Genomic DNA, 26,737 nt, shown 5'->3' on the forward strand with positions numbered 1-26,737 from the left:
TTGGTACATTTAAGTGAAAATGTTGAACAGATTTGATCTTTAACTCAAATAGCTGTTTGTTAATGAGCCCTTTTATTCCCTGTGAATATACCTTAACAGAGGGCTCTGGAGTGAAAGGCCAGAGTAAAATCTCATTTATTCAGTCTCACTACTTTGAAATTTACAACAGTTTAAAAACAGAATGGGAGGAAACATTTTTTAGTGATCCTTCTATACACAGAGTACAAAATAATGACACTGAAGAAGAAACTTTACAAATACTTGCAAATAAAATGGAAAAAGAAGAATGCATAAGCACAGTATTGTTTTATAACAACAATAAAGAAGAAAACAATCTAAACAGTCATTAACAGGATTGGATAAGCAAGTTTGGCACATATATACAATAGAACATTATTCACCTTTTAAAAATAATGATGTGGATGTACATTTGACATAGAAATATGTGCACAAGATGTGAGAAAAAATAAGATACAGAACTGTCACATTCAAGTACATATATATATATATATATATATATATATATACATACATACACACACACACACACACACATAGGCATGAGGTGACAGACACTGAAATCTTTGGCTGATGAGTTTGGGGTGATGTTTATAATCTGTGTATAAGATGGGAGAAAAAATAAGATACAGAACAGCACATATAGAATTGTCACATTCAAGTACATATACACACACATATATATATACACACACACACACACACATAGAGAGGCATGAGGTGACAGACACTGAAATCTTTGGGTGATGAGATTGGGGTGATGTTTAACTTCCTTTCATTTTCATATAAAATAAAAACTAGAAGTAAAAAGGTACCTGTGAATGAACTTTTCTGGAGCACTCAAATAATTTGAATTCACATGTAAAAAAACTAAGACATTAATTATATTATTTCATTAAATCAGGTCATCCCAGGATCCCAACTAAAAAAGAAATTGGCATAGTTTGAGTTAATCTAGGGTATAGGTATAATTGCATCTCTTTGAAAAATACTTTATAAGACTGACCCACTTTGTATTTCTTTTTTAGTAGTGAGTGGGTTTTGTGTGTGTGTGTATGTGTGTGAATTGAACAGCAACTCTCAAACTTGTTCTTCAGCTGTGGCACACTTACACTGCCAGCATCACCACCACCACAACCATCATTTCCATTATTAATCTGCATCAACATAAGGGATACTAAAATATATTAAAACTGGTTACAATAACTCTAAGTGGAAATAAATGCATACTTGTGAGAAAGGAACCAATGGTTGGACTATAGGAGTTCAATATAAATTAGGCTGAATGGCATCTCTGTTTCAAATAGTGGAATACTCTTAGCAAGAGAAACCTCTGGATTTCATATTTATATATTTACCAGTGTTTAATAAATCAGAATTTCCATATCAAGAAGGATAAAATTATGAATCTTAAAAATATAGTGTTTATCAATACGTTTTCTTCGTGGATATTTATCCATTGTACTGATTTGAGTTTGAGCATTACTCTTGGAAGTTGTTTCAAGCCTGAACCAATTAATCAATTAATTAAATATTCAACATACATTTATCGAGCCCCCATTATATGTCAGGTACTGTTCCAGGCACTGGGAATAGCTCACGAACAAAAGAACAACCCTGCCCTCAAGGAGCTGACATTCTAGTAGAGCAGGACAATCAGTAAACAGGTACATATTCATTTATTCAACGGAATCAGTGAACAAAGCAAAATTCCTGCCTCCAAGTAATTTACATTCTAGTATATATTTGCAAACAATACACAAACATTTTATTCAACAAATAAACAGCCAACATATTTATCAGGACTTGACCTACTTATGTGTGCTATATAAATAATGAACAATGGGAGATGGAGAAGGAGGGAGACAAAGAGCTATTTTAAATTAGTCAGGGAGACGTCTCTGATAAGGTGCTATTTGAACAGAGACCTGAAGGTAGCAAGAGAGTGAGCAATGGGGATTTCTGGGGGAGAGGAGTCCAGGCAGAAGGAACAGCCAGCGCAGTGGCTCTAAAGCAGGGGAGGGCTTGTCGAGATGTGATGAAGGAGCGGCATGAAAGCCAGCGTGACTTGAGCATAATGAGTGATGAGAAACTAGTGAGTAGTAAGAGGGTGCAATCAGATGGAAGGATGCCTGGCGGACCATGTCATGGAGGGTCTCACGGTCCATACTCAGGACTTTGGAATATACTCTGAGGAAGCCACTGGAGGAATCTGAAGAGAGGAATTATTACATGATCTGACTTACATTTGAAAAGGACAACTCTGGTGAATAGAGTGGGAAGGCATAGGATGTAAGAAGACTAATTAGGAGGCTGCTGCCATAATCCAGGTATGAGAGGGTGGGCCGAAAAGGTAGAAATGGAGAGGATGAGAGCTAGTTTGGTTCTTAAGTGCACATATTTTGAAGATTTGTTGACACACTGGGTGTGTAATGTTAGAGAAGGAAAAGAGGTAGGGCAAGTCCTAGGTTACTGACAAAAGCAACTGGAAGGATGGGGTTGCCATTTATTGAGATGGAGAAGACTGGGTAGGGCAAATTTGGGAAAGGGATATGAAGATTTCTATTTGGACAAGTTAACTGAAAGATGCTAACTAGGCATCCAAAAGGGGGTGTCAAGGAAGAAGTGGAAATAAAATTCTGAATTTTAGGTAAGAGTTCCAGGCCGGAGAGTTCGGGGAGTCACCCATATACAGATAGAGTCTGAAGTCATGAGAGTGGTACACCAAAAGAGTGACTATCGATACAGAAAAGAACAGGTCCCACAAGAGAGCCTTGGAACCCACCAAAGTCTAAAGGTAAGGAAGCTAAGAAAGAACCAGCAAAGGAGAGTTAGAACGACTGGCCAGCGAGGGAGGAGGACAACCAAGAGAGTGTAATATTCTGGTAGCCACGTGAAGAAAGTGCTTTCAGGAGGAAGGAGTGGTGATTGGAATTGGCTTCAGAGAAAATGGGAGAAGATGTAAGGACAAGTATACAATTCTTTGAGGGTTTTTTTTTTTCAAAAGGAAACTAATAAATGGATTGGTAGCTGGTAGGGGGTATATATAATAAGGGGAGATTTTTCTCATTGGAACAGAAAAAATAAGAGCATATTTGTATGCTGAGGGGGATTGTGCTAGAGAAGGAAATCTGGTGGTTTAGGAAGGGCGGGGAACAATTTCTGGATTGATAATCCTGCTGCGTAAGAGATATGGGGTTGAATCCTGCACAAAACTGCCTTATATAGGAGCAAGGAAGAGTGACCCACAGTAACAGGGAAAAGGCAGAGTATGCGGGTACAGATGTAAGTGGATAAGTAGATATGGTGGTGGAAGTACAAGATAGATACAATTTTATTCTATCTTCTCTGTGAAACAAGAATCTTAGCCTGAGGAGGCAGAAGAGACACTCATAATTTCAGGAGAAAGAAGGTATAAAATAATCAACTAGGTTGGCATAAAAATAATTCAACTAGGGGAATTCTAATAATGCTAATATATTTAATAAGGAGAAGGAAGTGGAGGAAGGAGAGATAAGGGGTAAGAGGAGGAGAAATTAAGCACTTACTATGTATGTTACCAGGACTGTTTTATGGGCTTTATATGTGCTAACATATTTAAATTTCCCAAGTCCATGGCATAGTTTTCTGTTATTACCCCCACAGTATCAATGAGAAAACAACGTAAAGTCAGCAAGTCATCTGTGTAGTAGTCTCATTGGGCAGCACTGATGTTCCACCAATGGTAATGAATTAAAAGTAAAATCAGCAGAATCGTGTTTTCCTCCAGCAGCAGTTGTACAGATGTTGAATTAGCATAGGTGTGAAATTAACTAGAGTTGGGATGTTGCCAGTCAACCAAATTGGGGGAGAGAAAGAAAACTGAATTTAATTGATGGTGTATGAAGGAATTATCATGATGGATTGTGTCACCTAAGCTGGGCATAGGAGGTGAGTGAGGAAATGCAAAGGGGTGTTGAAGAACTGTGAAAAGGTTGTAAACACATTGTTCTCTTCGTAGGATCAAGAAATTGTTAAGAGTATGGGGACCAGAGGGAATTAACTGTAAAGGTACAAGGTGATAGTCTAAGGGTGAGATGCTTGAAATTGAGATGGGCATAGAGTACTTTTAATACCAGTGTAAAGTTTTCTGCAAGAGTGGATGAATATGATAGGATAGGCAAGATTGTTGAAGAAAGGCTCAAGGAACTGAGAAGTTAGTGCACTTGGTGCATCTACATGGATACTGAAATTATCAAGACTTATAGCAAGAGTGATGTTGGAGGGTGTGACAATGGTCTAGGAGGTAAAATTATCAAGGGTCAATTGATGGAGGTATTGTAGAGGGTGGTAATCAAATGCAGGAAAGGCTCCCCTTATTGCTTCTTCACAGGAGACGCAATCAAGGGGGAACTAAATAGTGGTGTACAGTACAAGGTGGCCTAATAGTGGAAGACAAGCATTTGGGAGTTTTCATGGTTATGATTCTGAAAGAGCACCCCTAACTCTTGCCACTTTCTCAAGTAATCAGTACGTTGTTCATATCAATTTGCTATTTGCTAACTTCTGCTGCTACGAGCTTGTTAATTTTATGGATACTCTTTCAAGTTCTTTTTCCCCAATGAAGCAACCTAGACTTTGTATAACACGAAAGCAGAGCTCAAGTGTTGTGAATAGCTCCCAACAGAAACTGTTTGTTAGATATGGGTATGTTTACTTTTTTGTAAAACTTGTGGTCACCAAGTCGAAGAAGTAGGATTTACTGAACTCTAAGGCAAAGGACAAATGAAAGCTATAGCTTTCTTAAATTTTAACTATTAATGTTTTTGTTATGAAAATCTTGAGAAATCATAATAGTCAGCTAGTATATTATTAACTCTACTTTGCAGACCCCATACAATTCTATTAGAGGACTATTCTTGTGGTTTCTGTATCATTTGTTATTATTATTTATTTTACTCTCTTTTTTCAGTGATGCAATTCCAATCATCTAATACACATATTGTGACAATGTCATGTATTAACTCAGCAACTGCACAGACACAGGGTAGTGAGAAACTGAGGTAAGTTACACATTGTCCAAAAGGCCTATTGGTTTGCTTTTTTCTTTTATAAAGGCAACATAATAAAATTAATTTTAGAAACTTTGATAAAGGCATAAAAATAATCACACATGACTCTAGCAGGTGTGGTGGTAAAGATTTTGAATATTTGTACAGATTTACAATTGGACCATATGTTTTTAATGGTAGATAAGTGAGGCACGGCAATTCTTAGCTCTGAAATGATCCCAGACTTGCATGACTGTGGTATTTTTTTTTCCAAGGATAATTCCTTAGTTCATTTAACTTAGAAGAGCTCTTAGCTGATAAGGAACAAAGCACACTCAACCAAGTAAAACAGGATAATAAAGCACTCACAAGACATGTTTTTCTTTATAAAATGCTTCTTTGAAATACTCTCAAAAATGGATGTTTTCTCCATGAGCCCCATTTGCAAGCAAAAATTAAAGTTTAACCTCTACAGCTGCATGAGCCCCAAAATGTTTTGTTACATAGAAGCCTGCCTTAGTCCAATGTTCATTCAACTAGTGATGGGGATGTGAAAATTTATTGAGCACCTCTGTATGCCAGACAATTCACATACGTAATCTTATTAAACCCCAGGAATATATGTAAGAGCCCACTTTTTAGAGGAAGAATCTGAAGGTCTGAAATGTAAGATAATTTGCCCAATATCACACAGCTTACAATGCCTGTATTGGGTCTCAGAGGTGATTCCCCCTATTGTCCTATTTTCTGTGACTCCATGAACATGGAAAATAAAACTATTTGTGGCTACTACTGTAATTCCCTCACCAACATTTCTATAAATATATTATGAGATATAAAATTTCATGCATTGCCATGTCTAAGGAACATTTACAATGCCCCTAACGGTTGTTATCACTGAGGTTGTCTGTCTCTGTAAGACAAGACAAAACTTGTCAACAGTGGTAAGCTACATCATGAACTCCTCAGCATTGTTCTACAAGCTAAATGTACTCAGAATCCTCAGAGTTCCTGATGGAATTATACACATCTCCATCTTCTGATATATTTTCAAACGGGGAACCTGGGAACACTAATCTTACTGGGTTTCTCTAAAATGAAATAATCTGTGCATAAACAGGAATTTTACGAGAGTTTCCATGTCCTCTAATGGTTATCTTTAATTTCACTGCCATTGACAGATGGATAAAAGGAGTATCAACTATGAAACAGCTTCTCCTGGCTCACTCCTATTCCAGGGAATAGGAAGGACATAACTCCTGGGGTCTAGTTTTCAGGACTCCCAAACACCAGGATTTTTCATTTTGAATGAAATTAAATATAAAGGAAGAGACAAGCAAAACCAAGTCAAACCTGGTGCATTAGCCCTTTTGCTCCCTTCAGACCACCAAAGCTTGGCTGTTTTACCTGCTAACAATTCCTCAAAGAACTCTGAAGCACGTTTTCTTGCTAGCAAAAGCAATACAAACTGCAGGGAACCATGACTTGATAAATGCATAGAAGACAGAAGATTTCCACGAATATTCCAGAAGCTTGGTGATATTGTGTAGTAACACTAATAAAACCTGAGTTAACTAGGGTAACTTTGGGGGTAGATTTGTTTTATTTTGCCCTATGAGTATATATTTGTTAAATCTTGCATATTGAGTTAGTTTCAGAGATCCCTTGTGATAAATACCAACTTTTCTAACACTGTTTTTCTGGGGTTTGCAATGAAACTATAGAATGGATAATTACCAACTGAGAGAGGAAAGCCTCTAACTACCACAATTATCCACATTAATTCAAATTGCATGAAAGGAGAAATAACAAATGTTTGGAAGACTGCACTATGGGGGAAACTAAACAAAGAAAAACCTGGCATTAACAGAGAAAGGAAATCATGGCTTCTCTCTTGTGAGGAGTAATGAAAATTGAGCCAAGTCCACTTGATTTGCTACCTGAGTCATTACCAGTGGGGCAAGAATATCAACCAGGCAAGTGAGCCCTCGTTAGCTGATGTAACAACTAAGTGCAGCATAAAAGCATATTTCTAAGTCCAAAAGATATGTTTTTTTCAGTTTAGAACTATCTAGTTACATACCTTACCATTTTCAAAAGCTGCCTACCTTACTTTACATACAGCAGATTGCTGTATTTTGACACTGTTCGTAAATTCATTTATTAGGTGAGTCACAGACCATGGAAATGTGACATTTTCCATCATTCAGTGGGATGAAGAGCAGGACCATTAAGCGGAGGCAATTAGAAGACACAGTCATCTTTTATTGGTCAAGCCCAATTATGTCCCCAGTGAAATCCTAATGTTACTTTTATATGACTAAACCAGATAATCAAAGGCAGAGAAAAATAATGCCATCATGAAACAGTCACTAGAAACCCATGTCTGCTATTTTGATCACAAGTATAAAATAACTGTTCCTTTCCCCAGTTATAACCAATCTATTTCAAAGGTGATCCCCTGGCCAACACTACTAATGAGCACTCATTGGATCTGTACTCTACTCAACCCCATTGCTGTGAATTTTATTAAAAATTTAATGATGGATGCAGGGTTGAGGTACTTACTACTTGCAAAACAGATTCTAAGGGCCACAGGACTCAAATTTAATAGTATCATTTAATATTTGAGGTAATGGAGACCCTGACAAAGGAAGGGAGCTAACCCAACTTCATATATTCATTGGAAAAGGGCTTAGAAGCTGCATTCCTAGATTTCTAGTTCAGTGTGCCCATATTTGACTCCCAGTGCAACTGTGACATTATTACTTGTTCAACCAGTGTTTCTCATGTATATACAAAAAAGACATGATTAATCAAATAGCATTTTACTTGCCACTATGGTGGCAATGGTGAAAAAGATATAAAGTCAAAATAGATATATTTTATAATGACATATAAACCAAAAAAAAGTAAATTCATCATTTTGTCCATTTAATTTTTTTTATGGTGAAAAAGACCCGATATACACATAAGCTTCCATGAGGAAGAGGGAGAGAGACATGTGTGCATGCCCACCCATGGAAACATACTTGGAATGTGGGTCTCTCAATGGTTCCTTATTAAACTGGATCATCTTTGATTCAATCATCTCTTATTATATCCAATAAATTTATTTTTCCCTCAGTCTTTGGCCTCTTACATAGTAAAATTTTTTTCTATCATGTACTTACTAAATACTAGTAGAGTGTCTACAGGGTTTTTAGTAATGGATTTGGTATTGTGGGAAATATAAAAGGAGAAGGCACCATTCTTATCCACAAATAGCTTAAAATATGGTTTGGGGATACCAGATTTCCACACAAGAAACATGTGGGGAATAAAAGAGGTTCATGAAAATATTACACATCTTGTACACTGAGAACACAAAATGAAGCTCTGGGTTGCTTATACAGGATTTTATAAAATTGTAACATTACAAGGAAATAATCTGATATAACCAGATACTTCTTAAATCTCTACATTTACAATTGACTTGATGAAGCCCAAACAGAGTATGGTCTTAAGGATGTGTAATGCAGCTTTTATCAAGGGACTTTCGCTAGATATAAAAATATAAAGGCAGTGAGTCCTGCCAAGAGCAATTCAGGAGAGAAGGGAATGATTGGAGACAAAACAAAGAATAATTTAAAAACAAAGAAGAAATCCTATCTCATTTGAAATCAGAATGGCACACCTGAAGGGAAAATGAACTACTGGTATTCTTATAAAAGAAAATTCCAAATAAAGGCAGGAGCTAAAATTCAGTTGGTAAGAAGGCTTCTTTTAGCAACTATGAGGAAATCACAATAAAACTGTCTAGAAGAACAATTTTCCTTTGAATTAAGTGGGATGACTACTGCAGATACATAATTGCCTTGGGGACTACTGAGGATATCATAACAGCAAGAAAAAGTTTGGAAACTCTATGAATCTGCCACACGATGATTTCAGAGGCAGTGATTTTGGAATTCTGCAGAAGATTGAGACTTGAGCAACAACTAAAGAAAAGTCCACGTATCTTGCAAGAAAGCCCCTTAATGTTTCTTGTCCAGCACTGCCTAACATATAAAGATGACATACATACCTATAACTTCTAGAATAACATAATAACCCATTTAGTATGACTTGAGGCCAACAAGATAAGAAAAAAATTAAATGGACAAAATGATGAATTTACTTTTTTTTGGTTTCTATGTCATTATAAAATATATCTATTTTGACTTCGCATTTAATCCAGCAGTACAAAATGATTATCCAAATACAGTAGTTTTTCTTGACCACCTGTCAAGTACACATACTGCAATGTCAGGTGATATAGGCAACTGGGCTATGAAAGAATATATCATCATGCTTAATATCATGCATTTTAGTATTATTATTAGACTGGACTGTATCTATAAATCTACCTTAGAGTCCTAGAGACAGGACAAACTTACAATGGAAACTCTTTTTATAGCACAGTTTCTTTGGCATGACACAAACTAAACCTTGTAGAATGCGATCCTCCCATATACAGAGTATATTTACATCAAGAGTCCCTCATGAACTTTTGACCCATCATGGATTCTGGTATAGCAGCTCTGCATGTGGCTTCCTGAAAGATAAATTTCCTCAATATATTGAATGAAACATTGGTTCATGATGAGGTGGTACTATGTTGGGTGGTAACAGTAACAGCAAATAAGGCTTAATCAAGTCTCATAAAAAAGACAAATTTTTTCTATTACTGCTATATTTAAAATCCCCATGAAAAATATTGTTTTTTAACACCTTGCTGCTAACTTCTAAGAACAATGTTTAATCTTAAAGTCTAAGGGAAAATATATTATTTATGCACAAATGATACTGGCTGGCTTTGATTTTTCCCTGATGCTCCAACACATGTTTGAGAATGCAGGGTAGCCACTCAGTTGGGAGAACCCATATGCTAATTTATAACCTATGAAATAGTCATTGATTCATTAAGAAAATAAATGTTGATAACATTCAGAAAAAGAAAGTGTTATTGTGCTTATAAAAGTGAAAAGGAACATGATGAACAATTTGTGAAGTAATTAACTAATGTGCCAGAAATGAGCAACTTGCTGATAATACTTTCCAGGTTTTTTCACAGTGGGCCCTATTTTCATTTCCCATGACTTGAAAACACCGTATGAAGTTTGAGATCCTGCAAGTTGAAGAGTGCTGAGCCATATAATAAACAGGATGTAACTACTAATAGATGCTATCTGTTGTGACTCAGAGGGCTCATATCTCATACTCTTCTGACACATTTCATACAGAGAGCTCTTAAATAGGCTTTTACTTCTACATAAACGACATTGAGATTTTGGTAGTGTGTTTTGGGTGACTGAGCTTTGGATTTGATGAAATCTATGTAATGCCAGCTAAGAAAATTTTATCATATTAAAGGAATGACTCAGACAAATTGTGTACATGACACCTATACCTGAGGATTAGTTAGACACAGAACAAGGCTATAGACTGCACATTTATAAAGCCTCTCAAAAGTTGACTGAAGTCACCTTTCAATGAAGTGTAACAATATCTCAGGAAATAATTTTAAAAAAATAAAAATAAAAAACAAGCATGGGTGGCTAAAGCAAAGTAAAAGTCCAAACCAACTAACTGTCCATCTTTTTTCAGCATGCTTTTCTGTATCAGCATTTAGCCAATGTGATAACCTACCACATCACCAATCAAATCTCATGATGATTCCAATGTTTAAACTAAGGCCATTCCCAGTTATTCTGACAAAAATGGAATGTCTCCCCCATTCCAAATGGAAAATTGACCACATACAAAGACTACTGTATAAATGCTTCTATTTTTACCATATAAAAGCCTTGTCAAATATTCTGACAGAAAATACCAAATAAAAGAGGAATATCCAACTTTTAGGTATATAATCAAACCGTTTAAAACCTGTTTGCACAGCTAGTTGTATGAATATTAGCACAAATGGGAGGGAAAGCAACGATGGTAAACTTATTTGAAAATATCTGCTATCATATAATCCCCTCCATGGACTCACTGAATTTTTGCCATTTCATGGCCTATCTATTACTAAGGTGGTTTATGAAGTGCCTGGGCCAGGTGTTCCCATACTGTTGAACCCTGAGATTAGTAGAGCCGAGCACTTAGAAGCTAGTCAGAATTTCAGAGAGTACTAATGAACTTGGGGAAGAACCTGCATTTCCCCTTCATTTTGGCTCCCCAAAACTGCCAAGACTGAGGTGTCCTAACTGCTGAAAAGAAATGTCTGAAACCAAGCTAGTCCAGAATTGTTTCAAAAACACCTGGAATTCTTATATTTCTTTGCTATTTATTCCTCCCCTGCTTGCTTATATCTTTTGGATGTTTTGAAGGTACAGTTACAAAAACAACACTACCATCCAGGCAGCTTATTGCAAATCAACTGCCTCTGTGCGGCCATACCCAGCTGCAAGCCCCAAGAGGCAGCACCCTTACCTCTCCGAAAGCAGGAACTGTGAGTGGTTCATGCAAACAGATGAATATCACCAGACTGTCTTATAGATAACTGAAAAATCTCATTACATAACTGGAAAAATAGCAACTAGTCTCACCAAGACTTCAGAAGCTCAAGATAGCTGCTGTTAATGAACAAAAGGGTAAGTTATGCAGAGGAAAAAAGTCTCACTCAAAATCTGGGGAGAAGACCGACCAAGAGCTTCTAAACCACGTGAAATAAAATGCTGCTCTGCATGCCCTCCATGTGGACGGAAATCAGGCCAAGGTCCAGAGCAAAGAAAAGCACTGATCAAAACTACCCATCATGGATCTGCTGACCTCTATTCTAAAGGTTAATTATTGGTTTGAATAAATCTCATGCCTAGGTCGGAAACACTAGCAGTTAAAGTGTTTCCTGCGCCCATTATCTTATGTGAAATTTTAATATTATGTGAAATACCCCCCATGACATACAAATGCTTTGATTTATTGATAGGATAGCCCTACTGGAAGCAAACATTTTTGTTTGAGCCAATTATTCTATTTTGGAATAGAGGAGTACAAAGAAACACAATGAGTTGGCTAGGTGGCTTCCCTTACTTGTGAGGATATTAGGAATGTACATGTAATAAACAGTTTTAATAAATGTGCTTTTTATCCACCTGCTATCTCCAGTGTTAACCATCCATCTAGCCACCCATCTAATCAGAAAGAAGTGGTAAATGAGTAACAGGGATCTCAGAAAAAGAGGAGATAGTAGGATCAAAAGCTTGCTCTCTATTTCTTCACCATCATAGTAGGAAATGGTAATTTCATTCTGGAGAAATGAGAAATTTGTATTTCTTAAAATACTGGGTGTTAACATATCTTGATTTTATAGCTCCAAGAAGTTGTATCTCTGTCTATGGGCCAGCATTGTTTCTGTTTGGTATGCCTACTACTCGCAGCATGGAATTACAGAAAAATGGGGGGAAAAGTGTCCCTGTGTCACTGTCCAAACATGCAAGGTGGACTCTGATAGACCTTAGAGCTCTGGTTGATTGAATCCACTGTGTTACCCGAGTTGCATATTTATAAAACATGTAAAGCACTTCAACTTACATCATTTCCTGATATACCTGAAAACCATTTCTCCTTTGTATTCAATTTTACCTTCCCATGACATAGAAACACGGCCTTAATGTGATCTGCTGGAGATTACGGTGCCAAACATCCACTATGTACTGTTTAATACCACTGGTACATTTCCGTAGATGCACCCTCACCCACCCTCATCCCCAAGGGCATTCAAATTGTTTCTCTATGTACTATTTTCTTACAGTGAGGTTTGGACTAAAAATAGCATTGCCAGGCTGCAGAAGTTGGGGGGAACCAGTTTATGCCAATCCTTCCTGTTGTAAATCAACTATTAACAGTTAGGGCTCTGAATTTAGGACAAATCTTCCATAAGTTGTAAACTCCAGCTGTTGTCCATATGGATCAATGGGATTGATATCTGAGGGGCCTCGTACCTTGTGCATGTTCCACAGATATCTGGTAATTGATCACTTGACAATGTTCCTGGCCCATGTCATGCCTAAGGTTCTCTGGGTGTTGAGACATGTGACGAGGCTTTCTGAGACTAGAGGAGTGGAGGGAGTTCCCAGGAAAACTCACCTTTAAAGCTTACAGGACAGTGCAGAAGCTCTCAATTTCCAGCCTCTAGGCTCTTCCTCTATCTTCTTCAGGGCAAAGAGTTGACAAAGAGGCTCTTTCATTAATACTTGTATTACAGTGAGTGAATCACTGTTAGGAAGTGGGCAGGAACCAGGGAATACTTCACACAATATTTTTGAGAATTCTCTAATCTGACCAACAACTGAACACCTTTGTTGTTGCAGCTTTGCTGATTCTGTGGCCAGATTATAGCAATGGATTTGTTAGGCACAGGCCTTTTTGCTACAGTATTTGCTAGATACAACAGCAAAAAACAGGAGTTTCACCTACTGGAATTTCATTTCTGAAAGCTATCACTGTCATTTTCTGGTGCCTCACCATCAATCATGAAAGCGTTATGGGGTGATTCATATCCTCTCTGTGTCAAGCATTTTTCATCCTTTGTATTATTGCAGCCTGAGTTGTAACACCTTGGGGCTGTTATTTACATTTGACTTTCCCAAATCTCTAGAGTAACTTTTTCTTGTGTAAAAATGGACATTGTCTCTAATTTTGGCTACTTCTGTTTTATGCTGAGTCAGAATCTGTATCCATGCCAGAAGCCCCTATGGAAGAGGGCGTTATATATATTGTGGCTACTGGCTATATGCAACATCCATCGAAGAGATCGAGTACAGCTTCCCCAGCCATTCTACCTCCAGGACTGTCAAAAGCAGTTAGCATCAGAGTAGCTGATGAATAACTTAATCAGAATTTTAGCATGGATGTGTTAATCTATTCACAAATTTGGCCTGGGCAAAACATATTCAATGTATTAGTCTGGGACTTGCCAGTTATTAACCTTGGTCGCAGCTATTATAATGATCAGAGAAATGCTTTTATTTAAAGTTTCCCTGTTCGGGAGTCACAATTCCCTTTAAGGGGTTTGACCATGAAAGGTTATAATTGGGCCCTTTCACTTAGTGTATGTTCTCATGTTTTTTTTTGAATTTTATATTTCTTTTTTTTCTTTCACTTATTTTAAATATTCAAAAGGCCTGCCAGAAAGCCTATGATTCATTGTTATTGTTTTATTATTTACATCTTTATTAATTATTTCAATAAATATTCATCAGAAAGGTAGTTTTGGCTGAGCACTGCTCTATGACTAAGGGGGGGCTGGAGAAAAAGTCAACTACTTAATGAGTACAGGATTTGGTAGGTAAACTATTTTAAAACACAACTTTCATGGAAAGAAGGGCAACAAGAGAAAAGGTCTTGGGCTTTGCTTTCTCTATCACATTGTGGATTAAAATAAAAAACAGGAACACAGATTCACTGGATAATTATATAAGATATAGCTAAAAAGTCTTATTTGCTATGCTTTATAAAGCTATTAATTAAGCATTACCAAATATGTCGCTAGAGCAATCTCTTAAGGTATTTCATGTTCAGTGTAGGGTATATATTTGAAACAGAATTATTTTAGGAATTCCAAAATAACTAATCCCATAATAGCAACAGAGCAATGAACATAAGATGGATTTCTCCCATTTGTTGTTCCTCTATGTGTGTTGTGTGTGTGTGTGAGTGTGTGTACGTGCATTACCTCCTTATACCTGGCTTCACTGGGTAAAACTATCTTTTATTTTTCTTGCCAATTATTTTATTCTTTAGCTCCAAGAGACTGGCTTTTTTCCTACAAATATGAATTTAGCTGCTGAGTTAAAGCCATGAGACATTCTTTTAAATATGTGCCCCATGACCTCTCATTTGGATTATTTTCCAACTTGGCCTCAAAAATAGCATACAGAGCCAATCTTACTCTATTTAGCTACAACTACTATTGTGTGCTTGATTTCTGAGAAAGTACCATACTCGGTCATTCTTCCACCTAAGAAACTAGACCTTCATCCTGAATTATTTACCAGTTTTGGTTATTCTTTTACAGACACCATACAGAGAAGGCACTGAGTTTGAAGGTACAAAAAGCCGGATTTACCTAATATCATATTCAAATAATGTCTAGCTAGATTTTCCTTCACATTTGCATGAAACTTCCATTAACTACAAAGGGAAATAAACATGTGAAATAATCTATGATTTGGGAAATGTATTTTGGGTTTGAAAATTATGCTCATTCACAGGTATTCTGAAAGAATATATAAGATGAATACAGCTACTTCAGTATATTTTTCAATACAGTAATTTTAATGACTTCTAGCTCAATAGCACCAACACCATAACTGAAAGCCTCCTTAAAACAAAATTTAGCTCCTTGAGCTAGCAGAGCCATTCATTAACAAATACAATGTGTTTGTTTTCTCTGCTTTTCTGCCTATAAAACAGTTTCATGTTCTGCATTTTCCATTTTTAGTGATACCACTCAGAAATACGGGTGCATGTGTAAATTACCCCTACAATCCATTAGTCTGAACTGAAAATGCCCATCAGAGAATGCTTAATCCCATAGCCAGTGAGAATGCAAAGGTTTGTTAGATGTTGCCACCAAATTTGGGTACCAAGGTTTTCATAGTCAACACTTGTCTAATTTCCTACTAAATAAATCAAATTCAACAATTTGTAAATTAACTGAACTACACAAATAAGCTGAAGTTGTAATTAGAAGTTAGAATTTATTTGTGTCTCCTAGTTTTATACAGGGTGTTATATATGATGGCTACTAGCTAGATGCAAAATCCATTCAAGAAATCAATTTTGATTTGATAATGATCATTTTGTTCTATATTGAATGTGATAGTGCTCGTGTTTATTTTAAATCTATTTCCTCTTATAATTGGGTCAATCCCACTTCCCTAAAGAGCTGTAACATTTAAACTAGCATCCTCCATTCCTTTCTATTAAACTTATAAGACTCTATAATAACCCTAGAAGTTAAATTACATGAACTTGCTGATACACAGATTTGACATAACTCAAACATTTTACATGCTAGGAGTACATTTCATGCTCAATTGATCGATGAGTTCATCTAAACTTTAACATCCTCTCTATATTAGAATATGGGCTAGAGCTGTGAAGCCCTTTTACTGAAAATTAGGTCCTAAATTGTCACACACTGAAATCAGAGGAACAAAACAGATGTGCAAGAGTGAGCTCACAGTTGACAGCTGAATGTATTGAACATCCTAGACATCATAACATAAACCAACTCCCTACCCATACATAGTATGAAATTAAAACATATATCAGAACCAGTTTTAATTCATCTGGACAATATAAACTCACTTTCTATTAAATGATGGTAGCTAAGCCGAGTGGCTAGAATGCTGAACCCAGAAAAGCCTTTGCCGCTGGATCCTATTTTTTATGACACTTGTTCATTTTGGGAAATGTGTGTTAAATTTTTTTTTCTACCTCAATTTAGCTGCCAGTAAACTTATAGAGCATATCTAAGAATCAATGATAATTTCTCAACTTATTGACTACTACCTTATTTTTCTAAAGAGGTTTGGGATTCTTGAACACACAATGTTCACAATAGGGTTCTTAGGAGTAACATATTTACCCAAAATATCTGCCAATGGACTGTTTACTAGCTGCAAAAGAAAAAAAAGCAAGATCTATACAGGGGAAAATCAGATGACATCTTAATTAGATCACCAAAATTGACATCCGTGATGGGAGAAGAAACTTGGTAAATTTGAGGTTTATGGAAATAATCCAGTAGGGAAGGAAAATATGTCCCCATGGTTCAGATTCCAAGTGAGACTGGGCCCCCGGGACCCTAACACGCACTGCCTCATTGCCACGGCATTAGGCTGACTCTCAGAGAGCCCCGCTTTCTGGTGCTGCATCTAGTCCACTACAGCAGTCCCAGGCCCATAAAACATGGCAGGAAAACTGCTCCTCAAAGTCATCTCTAGAAGTATATGGGTGGAAGAGGGATTCTTTTCAAAGGACATCTACTTATCTACATATTTTAGTCACCCTCATCCCACTAATGACCCAAGCAACACTGTGTACTCTGGAAATGGAAAACTAGCATTGATGGAAGGTAAGTAATTATGTAGGTCAAAATGCTGCTGCTGAGTTCTGGAACCTTCCAAAATAAAAAGAAAATGCTTTGACTTAGCTTTGGGGTTTTATTATCCTGTTTTTAATATCTGTTATTTACTCCTCTATTAAAATAGATACTAGGACATGAATAGTGTTTTCACATTTAAGACTTGATTTTCTATGGTTAATATTTATTTCAAGAAGTTCTGAAATATGTATTAGAAAGAGCTTTATATTGTTAAGTTTTGAGGAACTCTCAAAAGCTGTGCACAACTCATTATTATTGGTAAAGAAAAAGCAAAGGTATGAACAAAAGTTCTCTTTGCACAATGAAGAATAATTTCCTTACAGTTCCAGAAACACTTAGTTATATCATGGACAAAAGTAAATATGTTATGAAATAATGGCTAATTATGACTCTCTGTGCCACAGATGGTTCCTCACTGCCACTTGAGCCTACATCAAGTCTGTCCCCCATGGCAACAAGAAAAAAAAGGGACTGAGGAGGGTGCAGTGCAAGAATCCTGAGATTAACCATGGCAAGTGATTTGCTGTCTCTGTAGCAATAATAACAAGGCGGTAGTGTTTACTTATTTAATGGACAAAAGCGGGGAAAAAATGGTACAAATGTAAAGTTAAATAAAAAGAAATTGCGGGTTGTAGAAGCAGACATGCAAAAGATCAGAAAAAGGAGACTAAGAAAACTCTTCCAAGGATCAGCATTTTCCTTCATCTCAAGAAACAGTGCTTCAGAAATGTAAAGGCAGTTTGTTTTTGAGAACAGCAAAAGGAAGATCAGTGCCAGAAATTTCGGATAAAGAACCAAGTGCACATAAATTCATGCTTTCTGACTTCCCTGGGGTGGTGGTTGTCAGTGTTGTTCAGCAATCATATTTCTTAGCCCGAGGTCAGTGGTTGTCAACCCAGGCTGCACATTAGCATTAGATGGGGAGCTTTAGGAAATATTCATGCACAGACCCCCACCCTCAGATATTCTGATAGAATTGGTTTGGGTGTAGCAAATAGAATGTAGGTTTTTAAAGGTCCTCAGGTGATTCGAATAGGTTGCTAAGGCTGAGAACCATAGTCTGACTAGGGCTCAGCAAACTTTTTTTGGCGAAGAGCAAGAGAGTAAATAATTTTGGCTTTGCGGGCCAGAAGGGATCTGTTGCAACTATTTAGCTCTGCTATTGTGGCACAAAAGCAGCCACAGACAGTAAGTAAGTGAATGGGTGTGACTGTGTTCCAATATAACTTTATTTGTTACAAAACAGTCAGTAGGCTGGATTGGGCCATGGGCCACAGTTTACCCACCCCTGGCTGTTAGGCTGTTTCGTCTTCCCTTCTCCAAAACAGCTGTTCCAAACTTTCACTTATGCCATCCCTATGCCTCTGCTTTTCAGCAGATGACCTCTCAGGCTACTTCAGTGTGAAAACACAGGCCATGGGGCTGGAAATCTTTCAGCCTTCCCACCCATGACCTACAGATTTACTACCCTACATTTGCACCTGCCCTCATTTCTTTGCCCCCTACCGTAGAAACAGCAGCATCCCTTCTTGTCAAGGGGAATCTAATCCTTTCACTTATACTCATTTCCATTACTCTTCTAGACTCCTTTGGGGCATAAAGGAACCCATTTCCTATGTCTTTAAGTCCTCCCTCTCTACTGGCTCTGTCCCCTTTCACTAATACATATACTGAAGTTTCTTAATCCAAGACACCTGAAAGCCTCCCTCAATCCTGTGTCCTCCTCTAAATACCTACAGTGCCTCCCCTTCCCTTAGAACTTCTACACCTACTGCCTCTACTGTCTCCCTCCCCATTCACTTCTCAAGCCACTACAGTCTGGCTTCTGTCTCCACTACACCACTGAAAATGCTCTTGTCAAGATCACTGAAGACCTTCATATGACTTGTTTCTAGTTCTTGTTTTACTTGTTTTCTCTGATGCATTTGACATTGCTAGCTCTTCTGAAAACTCTCACCACTTAGCTTTGGCAATACCATGACATATCTGCCGTGATGAGCTCGGCCACTGCTGCTCACCGCTTACACGATGCTACTCCCCGATGTTGTCTGACAAACTCCCTTTGCTTTTTATACTATGTATTCGTTCAACTATTCTCGTGGCATCCACCACCACCTACATGTGATAACTCCCACAGTTTAACTCTAGCTCACATCTCTTTCTCAAGCTCTAGGTTCCTATTTTCACATCTCTATTGTAAGCTGTACTCAGGCATCTACTTTCCCATCTTTATCTGCTCTTTCTTCCTTTATTCTCCATTTTGGTTAATAGCTTCACCACTAACTAATGCCAAAAATAAAACTCTCTCTCCCTTAGGGTCCCTAATAATCCACTATTATGCAAATTAAAAGAACTGTCCTACCTGAAGACACTTTATTTCCACCTGTGCAGTGAATAGTAATTGTACATGTTCAACCATACATGGTGGTCCTGCTTTCCCTCCAGATCCAAACAGCCACCAAATCCTGATGATTCTACCTCTAAAATATCTCACGAATCCATCTCCTTTTAGCCATTGCCACTGCAATGTTTAAAGGCCGACTTTAGTCATCTCTCACCAAGATTCTTTTCAGCAACTTCCAAACAGACTTCTTTTTTTCAAACTTGCCTACATTAGTAGCCCCTGCTTCCTTTTCTTATTTAACTTCCTCCTTTGGACACTGTCCAATCCTATTTTCTCTTTGCTAAGTGGCAGTTAACAAAACCTTTTGCCTACCGTATTTCAGTAGCAGAAGTGCCACGGTTTTACATAAGGGGAGAGTAAGCCCTTCTCTTTGGTTACCCTCTCCTCTTGATGAGGTACATTTCACTTAGCTTCTTGATCACAGCAAGACAAGATGCTAAAGTAATTAAGACAGACTCGACTCTGGGCAACACACTTTAAATAAGATGATGACAAAATGGAGTGCCCACCGAAGATGGTGATCTACATGGTGAAGGGACTCCCAGTCACAATCAATGAGGAGTGATGGGAAGAATTGGAAGATTTATCCTGGAAAAGATTCAGATTCTTTCCTGGAGCAGATTAATCTGGATACTTTTACCCTATATGAACTCCAGGATTATCAATCAGACATCTTTGCTCCTTAACAAAAACAGTTGCTTTTCCTTAATAGGAAATGCTTCCTTGTGGATCATTTTCCTTAATAGAAAGTGTATGCAAAGGTTCCCACATTTTACTGTCAGCCTGCCCACCATGGAAAGGAGACCATCAGTCTACAATGCCAATTCCCCTGGGAAGCCTTCCTTAGAAATGAACTCATGTTGACATTTACCTGTTTCCTGGAATAATAGTCAATTTGAATAGCAGGCTATGAATTTTTGACATCATTCCCTAAATGCAATACTGAATGTCCTAATTTACTTGAGTAGGGGCACCTGACATATTACCTAACTTTCATTACCTTTTCTCATTCTAACTTAAATACTATTTCCAAAATCTTTCTTTTTTAATTTTACTTCATTGTTGCAAGATTAAAAAAAAAATCAACCTTTCTCATCAGGGCACTGTAAGTGTGACCACAACTTAGTGAAATTCTGGATTCTTTACCAGTAATTATATCCTATGCCATCTGGTATTTACATTCTCAAAAGTATGCCTGGTAAATTCCATTTCCTTTCCATGCCTGCATAGTAGTTTCAGAAAGCAGTCATTTATTTTATTAAAAACCTACCTTTACATCTGGTCCTGTTGAGGTAAGCTGTTGATCTCAATGAGGTTAATTAAAATGCTTCATTATTAAACTCTCTTACCTTAATGCACAAATCCAAGAAACAAATCCCCTCCCCTATCATTTATAATGGCAATGTATTAACAGAGTAATAGATTTCATGGAGTTTATAATAAATCCAAATCTTTCATTTACAAAAAGAATAACCCCCTGCATTTGTTAAACAAGAAGATAGCTGAAATGGCCTGACAGGAATGCTGACAGTGAGCAAGGTGTGAGGATTATGCTGATAATTAATCTTGTGTTGTAATAAAAAATGGACTACCCGGTTTACCGAATGAATGGGCCCTTGGTGGACTTAGTCTTCTCCTATATTTCCTTCCCATCTTGGCCTCTGAAAAACAGGGTTTTGACATGATTTCCATCATGACTGCCAAGAGCCTTTCTACACATCTGCCTTTGAAATGAATTCAGGGCACAGGCAAAAACTAGAGTGTTGAAAGGTAACCAATGTTGCGGTTTGAGGAATAGATTTCTCTAGTCATGGTAATAGCCCCCGTTAGGCTATCTAGCAGGAAGTATGGCAAGCAATTTTCTCTCTTTTAACATCTTATCCTTTTCTTAAAATATATGAAATACAAAACAAAGAGTTAAAAATATTCAAATAAGTGGTCTCCTGTAACCTGTAACTAGATCTACTTTTATGAATGAAATCCTAACCCTGGTATTTTACCCTTTTTGCCTATTCTTAAATGTTGAAAATATTTTAAAGGCATAATCCATCTCTATCTTCCTAAATGGATTGTTGTCTACACTGTTAATAAATTTCTTGGAAAAAGTTCCATGTTTTTACTCTGTTCATGACAACCTTGTAAGAAAAAGACCAGCAGGAATTTGTATGTAAGGAGAGGTTTAACTGTGCTTGATGGAAAAATAGCATTTGAAGTAGAGACAGGAAACATAACCTAACTGAACTGAAGAAACAGAAACACTTCTAGAAGTGTTCTTTATGTCCTAGAGTTTATTTGAGGAAGAACTCTCGTAATTTCTTTAGGAGTAAACCTAGATAAATACACATGGACTGAGTTGTAGAAATGACTTTGCTTCACACAGCTACAAAGCAAGACAGCAGACAGATCACTGTACTATGTGCTACATAAAATAACAAATATCCCAAATGCCATCATATGCAAAAATGGTTAGTGGATCTTTGATTTTATACCAAAAATGTCAGCTTCAAATGGTTAATTGGTATAGAAAGGACTGCCACTGGAAGTTATCTTGTCCCCTCAAATGATGTAGTTCCATCAAGAACACCCTCCCTCGCCTCACAGAAACCTGAAGTGATAACACATATACAGTGCACTTTATTTTGTATCTGATGAAAACTGGAACAATCAAAACATGAACACAGTGAAAGGCTTACCGAGGTGTACAGGTATCCCTCGCTGTTCATTGCCAAATACAGCTTGGTTTGAACTCCTTGAATAGCCACTACCCGAAGACCCACAGGGATGAGGTTGAACAGAGCTGAAATCAAAAAGAATGTGAAAATAATGTTATAATGATGAATTCCAAAGCCTTTCAGTGTTTCTAGCAGGACTGTCTGGACCTCCAAAAGTATTACGTGCATGGTAAAAAAATATATATATATATTTTATATATATATGTGTGTACACACACACACACAGATAGATAGGGTGTCTACCTTTCAGTACACTGAATTCGTGGTTGCAGCCACTTAACTGGGGCTATAACTATATATTCTTGAGCACCCTGGAGAAAATGGGAGACAATTCCTTGCTTTGTATAGTGTTGGAAGTGAGGAATCTTGATTCTTCTGGAGAGATCCAGTTCTAGGAATTAGTCTACGTATTAAGTAGCTTTATCCTCAACAAACTGAGGTTTTAAATTGCTCCCCTATACAACTGCTGAAATTCACAGACAGTTCTGATCCACCAATTGGGAAGAGGTACCTACTACCTTAGAAAAGACATTAGTCCAACTCCCTCATCTAAATTATCTGTACTATTTCCAGTGGAACAACCCCAAAATAAATCTAGGCTTTAAAAAAAGGCATTTTTGTAGTCTTCTGTTCCCAGAGTAGTATTTCTTAAAGAACCAACATTTTTCCAAGACGGGGTTGAGGGGGGCCCTAGCTTAGCCTCCAGGAACAAAGGTTATAAAAATAAAAATCATGAACTTGAGAGGTTTGTTAATTTTTTTCTTTTGCAAGATAGTTGTAAGTGGGCAGCCTGGCTGGGGCCAAAGAGGCCTTCATTTCTCCATTTGAAGGTCTGACTGCGCGAAACTTCCACCCAGCCTCTCCTCACAGTCACACACCACTCACTGGAGAAAACCAGTGGGTGTCGTCCCCCTAACCAGCTGTCTACTCCTCCTACACTGTGAATAAAAATAAAGCAGTACATTTTTATAACGTAGTGCTTGCCACACACATTTTTTGAAAATAGCCTGTGCACCTTTCTCTCAAGAGTCACAGACCAATGTTGATGATTTTTGCCTTGGTGTTGAAGTTTATTGAGGGTGATACACTGGTGGGCTATCGTTTCTGTGAACACGAATGTAAAAGTCACCCCATGGGTAAGAATAGCTTCCCTGAGATCTCTTATCTTGGTGCACATATATTCTGCTGTGGCAGGTGGAGTAATATAGATGAGAAATATTAATGAAGAACTAAATATGCCTTGGTGAGCCGACAATGTATCTTTCCCTTAAAATCAGGGCATTACCAAAGAGAAGCTAGGACATATTGTACAGTTCAAAATACAAGTGGTTCAAACCACATGCCACTGATGGCACTTCATTCAATGCTCATAATATTAAAAGCTGTGCCCTTCTGTTATGTGAGGTAAAGGAAAGTAATTGCACAGATTGCAAGCCAGGATCTCATGCTATATTTGACAATGCAATGCACAGGATAGAAGTCTGGTATCTCAGAGCATGTCATGTATATGATATAGCACTTTCTGCTGACAATGCCTCGCCCACAGCAGGTACTCAATGCCCATTTATGGATTGATTGCAATCTGTATGCTGCAAACATGGTAATGTTATATTTTGGGGATGTAAGAGATCACAATCCCATTATATAAAAGCTCATAGTTAAAAATTCTGAGATACAGAAATTCAAATGAAACCAAACAAAAACCTCCATATGGGTTTGGTTTAAAAGCCATACCACTAGACAACTAGGATACCAGCATGTCTGAATCCTAGTTGAAGTAACAGATGACAAACACCAATAATGAAATTCAGAATTGTTTCTAGAACTCCATTTCTTACAATATTCTGAACCTCCTTAATTCTCTTAATGCAGCTTGTAACAAGCAAAAAAATAAATAAATGAGAGAGAAAAAGATCTGATTTTCACTGTATACCCCACCCACTCTCTGACGTGAGTTTTAATGAGCAATAAAATGCTTAAATTCCAAACATCAGATAGCAGTAGGAGGAAGAGAAGGAAAGCATATCAGTAATCCATGTCTGGGATTATATATTCCTGAATAATGGTATTAATTATATAGCAGAACATGGAATTTTTCACTATGTACCATACATTCCTATGAAACCTGATTTAAAAGCAAAAAAAACCCCACTACTTTAAAACAACAACAAAAAAATGAAGACAGCAGCAGAGGTAGAGGGTGGCTGGTCATACTAGTCCAGTCTTTTCTTTAGACATTTAAGATAGATCATGAATGGAGTTGATTTAAAAGCCTGTCTAAAGAGACAGACTTCTGAGATAAAAATGCAAAGAAATCATATCAGGAGTGAGCCTGGACAGAATCAGTGTTTTCCTATATGCCTTTGTTCCTCTAAATCTGGAATACTTTTTCATGGGCTTAAGATATTATTTTGACTAGGATGAAAATATTCTAAATATGAGAAAATTTATTCATTTCATTTCTGAAAAAAATTCATTTCATTTGTGTATCTAAAACACACTCATTAAATACCTAAAATCTCCTCTCCCATTTCCATCAAAATTTTGAAGAAGCTTTTAATAAATAAAAAGGCCTTTGTTTTTTTGTTTTGTTCTCTGTTGTATCTACATAAACACACCTAAACTCCTACCTTGAAGGACCATCTTCTTAAGAGGTGAGTACATAGTTGACACTTGATGTTTGCTGAATATGACACTAAGGCCATCCTTCATCAGTTGGACTAAGGTCAATTTCTCAAAGGGAGTAATTAATAAAAGCATATCCTAATGTAGATTGGAAAGACTTGACACATTGCACTGGTAACTACTGGAGAGTTGAAGGGAAGGTTGCCTATTCTTTTAAAATAGCCTTCATTGCACCCAAAGCAGATATAATAACACTGTTGCCATGAAATGTCTATCGTATTTTCCTTTTCAAGGGGAAATACATAATTTACAATAGCTGATTTGCTTATTATGAGATTTTTATTGGACTGACATTTTACCATTGTAATAAAACCACCTAAGGTCGGCCTAAATGGCTAATATCAAACATGATTTTAGAAATTGATGTATCTGGGTAAATGTGAACTGATTTGTTTTACCATGTCCTTGCTTACCATGTTAGAACTAAAACATAATATCAGTCAAATTAAACTAAATGAAAAAAATATGAAAAATACTAAAAATTAATTAAACATGAAAAATATAAACATAATACCAGGAATACACATTAAGGAAATACTATATAAATAGAAGAGTCGATGGTTGGAGGAAAAAAGAAAACAACTTGTAGTCTTGTTCCACTCATTTAAAATAATTAATTAAATGATGAATGCCAAGAAAACTGCTTGGCTTTAGGGGAAAAGAAAAGAATAAATTTTCATAGCTAGACTTGTTTTTATGACGATCATTTTCATCATTAAACATTCTTGTTTCAGGATGGCTTCTGCCCTGCAATATCTGCCATGGGGAAGATAAGCTAGCTTCCTGGTTTCTGGTCACACTTGGTATCGCAGGAAGAGTCAAGCCCCACAGACTTGCTATTTCTTTTAAGATACTTTTCATTTGTGCGCTTCATGTTATGGTAATACTCACCCATCAGTTGACTTACCTCTCATTATTTCATTTTGCCTAAACACAGATTCTGGTTATCAGGCTATGCTCTTTAAAGGCCTTACAATATCATTAGTACACAGGAATGCCACACATATCAGTCAAAAGTTATAAGAGAACCAAAGGCAGAAGCTATGCATATATAGGAATCGAAGAGTAAAACCTACTACAGGATTTCAAGCTCCCTACTAAGAAGCAGAGCCTTGATTTGCATATATGTGTGTATATGTATGAATATATATACATATCCTAAAATGACTACATACAGTGTGATCTTCATGCATTTGGCATATTGCTATTTATATTGCTTAAAAAATCTTCTAATTTTTTTTCCCTTTTCAGGAAACAAATGCGAACACTGGACCCAAAATAATTTTTTTCTCTGATTTTGATCTGAAGAAAATGTTAAAAATACATGGAGGAAACTTCACTAGGAGGGGCTCATTAACAGCTTATCATGAACTTTCTTTCAGTAATGCCCAGTGGATCTATTTTGCTGACGCTTTGGAAAACAGTAGTTTATGTCCCTAATTCCTTCCCCAAACACCAATTTGTACATATAATTTATAGGAATGTTGCATTACTGATCATTATGTACTAATGTCTGTTATATACTTACAGTTAACCATTCTAGTCACACTTGACTAATTTTTTCAAATAGAAGAGTATGCATAAAACAACATCTAGGCTGCATATTGTAGAACTTTAATATCACAACAGTAACATAGCTTTTCACAAAATAGTAAAGAACCACGTAGCATGTTTTTCATTCTAGGTATGAACAAAGCTTTCTTCAAGGGCACTTAAAGGTGACTCCCTCTTG

General features: G+C 37.0%; 1 protein-coding gene across 5 annotated transcripts in view; it reads right to left on the bottom strand.

Annotated features, from left to right (window-relative positions):
• FGF13 (fibroblast growth factor 13) overlaps positions 1-26,737 on the bottom strand; it is a 498,820-nt gene that overhangs the window by 33,383 nt on the left and 438,700 nt on the right. For all 5 annotated transcript variants that reach the window (XM_036919176.2, XM_036919178.2, XM_036919175.2 and 2 more), the window contains one exon: positions 22,282-22,385. In XM_036919176.2, coding sequence (XP_036775071.1) covers positions 22,282-22,385 — 104 coding nt within the window. The remainder of the gene's footprint in view (positions 1-22,281; positions 22,386-26,737) is intronic.

Source organism: Manis pentadactyla, chromosome X (assembly GCF_030020395.1).
Source record: "Manis pentadactyla isolate mManPen7 chromosome X, mManPen7.hap1, whole genome shotgun sequence".
Classification (NCBI taxonomy): domain Eukaryota; kingdom Metazoa; phylum Chordata; class Mammalia; order Pholidota; family Manidae; genus Manis; species Manis pentadactyla.